General features: G+C 42.5%; 1 protein-coding gene across 2 annotated transcripts in view; it reads left to right on the plus strand.

Annotated features, from left to right (window-relative positions):
• The window catches only part of IL18R1 (interleukin 18 receptor 1), a 61,484-nt gene that overhangs the window by 42,239 nt on the left and 13,245 nt on the right, over positions 1-6,000 (plus strand). For both annotated transcript variants that reach the window (XM_077482668.1, XM_077482669.1), the window contains exons 6-7: positions 605-758; positions 4,707-4,846. In XM_077482668.1, the coding sequence (XP_077338794.1) occupies positions 605-758; positions 4,707-4,846 (294 nt within the window). The remainder of the gene's footprint in view (positions 1-604; positions 759-4,706; positions 4,847-6,000) is intronic.

A 6,000-nucleotide genomic window follows, 5' to 3' on the forward strand; every position in this document is an offset into this window, starting at 1 on the left:
TTGACAGCTTAGCTTTACCTTCTCTTTGCTGTGTGAAAGGCAAGATGGCAGCAGCACTGAACTGCGAAATAACTCGTATTCGAGGGGCAGACCAGAGCATAATTTTTGTTCACTTATTATGTACTGGTGAGTAACGTATCAGTGCACCAATTTCTATAAACTCTGGAAAAGAAAAAGATAGCTGTGACTAATGCTTTTTTGTATTATGATTTACAATTTTTTTTTATTATTGTGATTAGACATTTTTATGAATCCACACAACAAAAATGAGAAATAATTTTCTTTCCTGTGATTTAAAACCATTCAAAATGAATTTATATGGAAAAGTGCATTCAGAATTACTTGGAAATTAGCAAAGCAAAGGTCAAAATGGAACCTAATTCAACTGCCTGGAAGTGCAAGCTCTGTATTCCCAGTTTTACCAACTGCACATCTACTGGCAGCACATTGGGGCTTAGACTAACATACATAAAGGATTGCTAAATAGATCTTTCTCTAAGTTTGGATAATTCAAAATTCACAACCCATTTATTTTATTCTATCCTGACTTCATTCTCCTGGTAGAAGGGTACAATGTTTTAACGCTATTGTATTTAATCCCTAGGACAAAATGTGTCTGTAAAGTGTGAGGCTTCGGTAGGCAAAACACCAATGTTTCAGTTCTCCTGGATTCACAACAAGTCTAGGGTCGATAATTTGGATGATTTAATCGATGACTGTGAATCTCACATAAAAAAACATTGCATGAGAAAGTGCAGGTGAGTAATTTTTATTTTCGGAAGGTATAAAACATAATAGCAAGCTACATGTAGGATAAACAGATTTCCTATTTAAAATATTATAAAACAATTGGGGTTTTATTATTGTTAGTATTGTTGCAGTGTTCATGCTAAATTATCTTTTAAATAACTTTTTGTAATCACAATTTTTTTTACATTATTTTACATGTTTTTGTATATGCCCATATAGCACTTTTTGTGTAAAAAAATTGATTTGTAGATTGGCCAACTAGAGGGAGTTCTCAGTGTCTCTGTGCAACAACCCTGTCTTATGACTGAGATAAGCTATTGGCCCGACAGGAAATGCACTGTTTTCCGTAAGTTGGCCAACTCCATAGACCTGTGGAATTTGTAGTAACATTGTGAAATTCGAATTTTAAAGCAGAATATAGTCTACATATTTTTGGAGAAAATAATGTTTTCTGTGAACTCATATCCAGTATTTATGTATACATAGGAACATTGATCAATAATGGTATTATTTATATCAATGTGATCTTTGTTACATGTTTATTATAAAAAAAATGAATATACTATATATTCCTTGTAGAAGGAAATATTATTTAGTCAAATACAGATTGGTTGTTTGCCCCTTAGGGGGGAATTTACTAAAGCTAGTGCACTGACAATCTAGTGCAGCTGTGCTCGGTAGCAAATAGCAAATCAGCTTCTAACTGCAGCTTAGTTAATTAGGTTTTGGCAATAACAACTAGAAGCTGATTGGTTTTCCTTGCAGAGCTGCACTAGATTTTGCACAATTTGTTGCACAAATAAGTTTGTGAAGGAACAGGATTTTAAGGGCAACCCTGCACCAAAATTGTTTAAAAAATGGCGTAGGGGTCCTCCCCAAAATCCATACCAGACCCTTATCCAAGCACACAACCTGGACCATACCAGGCCACATAACCTCAACATGGGGCAGGTGTTTGGAGAAGCCCCCCAAAGCACCTTTTCCCCATGTTGATGGGGACAGGGGCCTCATCCCCACACCCCTTGCCCGGTGCTTGTGGGGGTCTGCAGGCGGGGGGCTTATTGGAATCTTGAAGCCCCCTTTAACAAGGGGACCCCCAGTTCTCGGCCTCCCCCCTATGTGAATTGGTAACGGATACATTGTATCTCTACCATTTCACAAAAAAAGTCCTTTATTAAGAACAAAAAAAAAATGTCCCATGATGTAGATCCATCTCACGCCACCCGACAAACCAAGAAAAACAAACGCAACAACTCCACCTCCATGGGAGGCTCCCACGGAGTGATGCTTCTTCCCGTGACAGCTGTTATATAGCTAAGGGCGGGGGCCACCCAATGACGTAAATGGGTGACCCCATTCCCTCTGATGCCACGTGATATCAGAGGAAGGCAGGGTCACGGAGCTGTTGCACCTTTTTTTTCTTTTTTCGGCTCATCGGACGGCGTGAGATGGATCTACATAGTGGGACATTTTAATTTTTTTAATAAAGGACTTGTCCCAAAGTGTCTCCTGTCTTTTTTATTATTTTTGACACTTTTTTGTGAAATGGTAGGGGTACAATGTACCCGTTACCAATTCACATGGGGGGAGGCTGGGATTTGGGGGTCCCCTTGTTAAAGGGGCTTTCCAGATTCCGCTAAGCCCCCCACCCACAGACCTCCACAACCACCAGGCAAGGGTTGTGAGGATGTGGCCCTTGTCCCCATCCACATGGGGACAAGGTGCTTTGGGGGGGCTACTCCAAAGCACCCTCCGCATGTTGAGGGCATGTGGCTTGTTACGGTTCAGGAGTGTGGGATGCTCTCTCATCCCCCCTCTTTTCCTGTGGCCTGCCAGGTTGTGTGCTTGGATAAGGGTCTGGTATGGATTTTGGGGGACCCCTACGCCATTTTCTTTCATTTTGGTGCAGGGTTCCCCTTAAAATTTATACAAGACCCAAAGGGCCTGGTAATGGACTGGGGTGGGGGATCCGTGCCGTGTTTTTTAATGAGTTTTGTCTATATTGCCGAGACCTGACAATTCATTACAGCCGTGATCAGTTTTAAATTACTTTTTTTCCTTTAGAAATGTCATTTTGCTGTGGTACTGTTCTAAACATGGGAAAACTGCGCCACTTTACAGGCATACTATAGACACCTGCTGTAAATTATCACAGCAGAAGCGCCTGACGCTGGCGCATGCCCCCTACAGGTGAAAGTGCAGAATCATGTATATATACATGATCCTGCGCAAGCTGTTGCCCTGTAGCAGTGAAAGTGCTATAGGGCAGTCAGCAAGTGGCTAATTTCTTTGATGGCAGCAGCCAAAATGTTGCTCAGTAAGGTCCAGTAACATGTATCGAACATTCCCATACTTCTGAAGAGATATCCTATTCTGTGGGATAAGGGATATTAATGCACAGCAGTGGTGGTCTGTGCATTGTGGGCACACGGGCGTTACCCCCCGACACCTCTGCCACCCTTCCTATTCATGTGCCTGGCCCCTTTGAGGACGCCAGACACATTAATTACTATGGCAGGCATAGGTGGGGGGTGTATATGTTGAAGCACGTAATTGGAGCCAGAGGCTCTAATAGGCTTCAAAATAGGGTGGGCTTGGGGCGCAGAGCACTGCATCCTGATCCCACCATGTTGTGTGGCATAGCAAATTTTCGCTATTTTCACATTAATGTTCCTCCCTGCCAATCAGCAGGCAGGTCAGTGAGACCTGTCTCCCAATTGGCCAAAGCATTAGGCAATCCTATTGGATCCTAATGCTTTGGCAGAAGAGGACACATGGTGGAGGAAGAGAGCCACGAGCTGCCAAGGAGGAGAGCCGCCGAGCAAGAGAGCCAACGAGCCACCGCGGAGTAGAGCCACCGAGCTGCCAAGGAGGAGAGCCCTGCCACTCCAGGAGAGGAGAGTAAGTGCCGCCGGGGGAGTTAGTGAAGTGATGGCTGCATTTACTGGGCACAGTGGCTGCATTTACTGGGCATAAGTGGCTGCATTTACTGTGCACAGTGGCTGCATTTACTGGGCAAAAGTGGCTGCATATGATGGGCACAGTGGCTGCATTTACTGGGCACAAGTGGCTGCATTTACTGGGCACAATTGGCTGCATTTACTAGGCACAAGTGGCTGCATTTGATTGGCACAATTGGCTGCATTTTATTGGCACAAGTGGCTGCATTTTATGGGCACAAGTGGCTGCATATATTGGGCACAAATGGCTGCATTTGATTGGCACAAGTTGCTGCATATGATGGGCACAAGTGGCTGCATTTACTGGGCACAAGTGGCCGCATATGATGGGCACAAGTGGCTGCATTTGATTGGCACAAGTGGCTGCATTTTATTGGCACAATTGGCTCCATTTGATGGGCACAAGTGGCTGCATATGACGGGCACAAGTGTCTGAGTATGATGGGCACAAGTGGCTGCATATGATGGCACAGTGGCTGCATTTGATGGGCACAGTGGCTGCGTTTGATGGGCACAGTGGCTGCCTTTGATGGGCACAGTGGCTGCCTTTGATGGGCACAGTGGCTGCCTTTGATGGGCACAATGGCTGCATTTGATGGGCACAGTGAGGCTGCAATTGATAGGGGGTTCAGTATTTTTCAGTTTGTTTGCGCCCCCTCCAAAAATTTTGAGCACCAGCCGCCACTGATGCACAGGCACCAGCAGGAATGAAAAACAGTTTGTTAGATGGTATGTAACAATGCAGGAGGTCGCCACATTTGGAAGAGATGAGTTAATACCTTGGTGGGCTGTTTCAACTTTTCAACTACTTTGGGCGGTAAGGAGGGGGCTGGAAATGTTAACATAAATTTGTAATATAACTATCTATAAACGTTCCTCAATTGTTTCTTAGAAATTGCTAAAATGACAGAAATGTTTCAGTATACATGTAAATTAAATCAATTTCATAGCTTGCCTATCCCTGAGAATTAAAGATGCTGCATTTAATGTTTTAAGCCACAAGAAAGAAGAAGGAATTGAATGTACTGAGCTAATAATACCAAGTATAAATGAGGATGATATTAAGTATCCATATGTATGCAGTTTAGCTAATTTACAAGACTCGGACAAAAAGACATACATTTTCAAACTGAAAGGTAAGAAACCGAAAAGATACTAGAATATGGTTACATCAAAATCTGCAGAGGCATTTGCCACCTCCCAACCACATGTCTAAATGAAGCCCAAGACTTTTACTCATTCTGTCAAAAATGAGAGTCAAAAGAGTCCAGATACCAAGTAGTTCATTGAGATGAACTCATTTTTAAACAATGGCTTAGTGCATATAACACATCTCCTGTGAGAAATCATGTTCACTAAGCATTACTTGATATCTTAAAGTATGTGTGTGTGTGTGTATGTGTGTATATATATATATATATATATATATATATATATATATATATATATATATATACTGTGTATATATGATGTGATGTGTATTTGTGTAATAAGGGAGGTTGTGGCCTAAGGAGATCAACACCCTATATCAAGATGTGCATAATTATTAGGCAGCTTCTTTTCCTCAGGCAAAATGGGCAAAAAAGAGATTTAACTGACTTGAATTAAAAGTCTTTCGGAGAGATGCAGCACTCTTGAAATTGCTAAGATATTGGGGTGTGATCACAGAACTATAAACATTTTGTTGCATATAGTCAACAGGGTAGCAAGAAATGTGTTGAGAAAAAAACGATACAAATTACCTGCCAAAGATTTGAGAAGAATCAAATGTGAAGCTACCAGGAACCCATTATCCTCCAGTGCTGTCATACTCCAGAACTGCAACCTACCTGGAGTGCCCAGAAGTACAAGGTGTTCAGTGCTCTGAGACATGGCCAAGGTAAGGGAGGCTGAAACTCGACCACCACTGAACAAGACACGTAAGTTTAAACGTCAAGACTGGGCCAAGAAATATTTGAAGACAGATTTTCAAAGGTTTTATGGATTGATGTGACGACAGTGGCTCTTGACGGACCAGATGGATGGGCTGTGGCTGGATCAGTAACGGGCACAGAGATGCACTTCAAATCAGACTGCAGAAAAGTGGAAGTGGGGTACTGGTATGGGCTGGTATTATTAAAGATGAGCTAGTTGGATCTTTTTGGGTTGAGGATGGACTCAAAATCAACTCCCAAACCTACTTGACAGTTTTTAGAAGACACTTTCTTCAAGCAGTGGTACAGGAAAAGTCTGCATCTTTCAAGAAGGCCATGATATTTATGCAGGACAATGCTCCATGGCATGCATCTAA

The sequence above is a fragment of the Lithobates pipiens genome, unplaced genomic scaffold (assembly GCF_037356315.1).
Source record: "Lithobates pipiens isolate NorthernLeopardFrog02 unplaced genomic scaffold, aLitPip1_a1.2 Scaffold_16, whole genome shotgun sequence".
Taxonomy (NCBI): domain Eukaryota; kingdom Metazoa; phylum Chordata; class Amphibia; order Anura; family Ranidae; genus Lithobates; species Lithobates pipiens.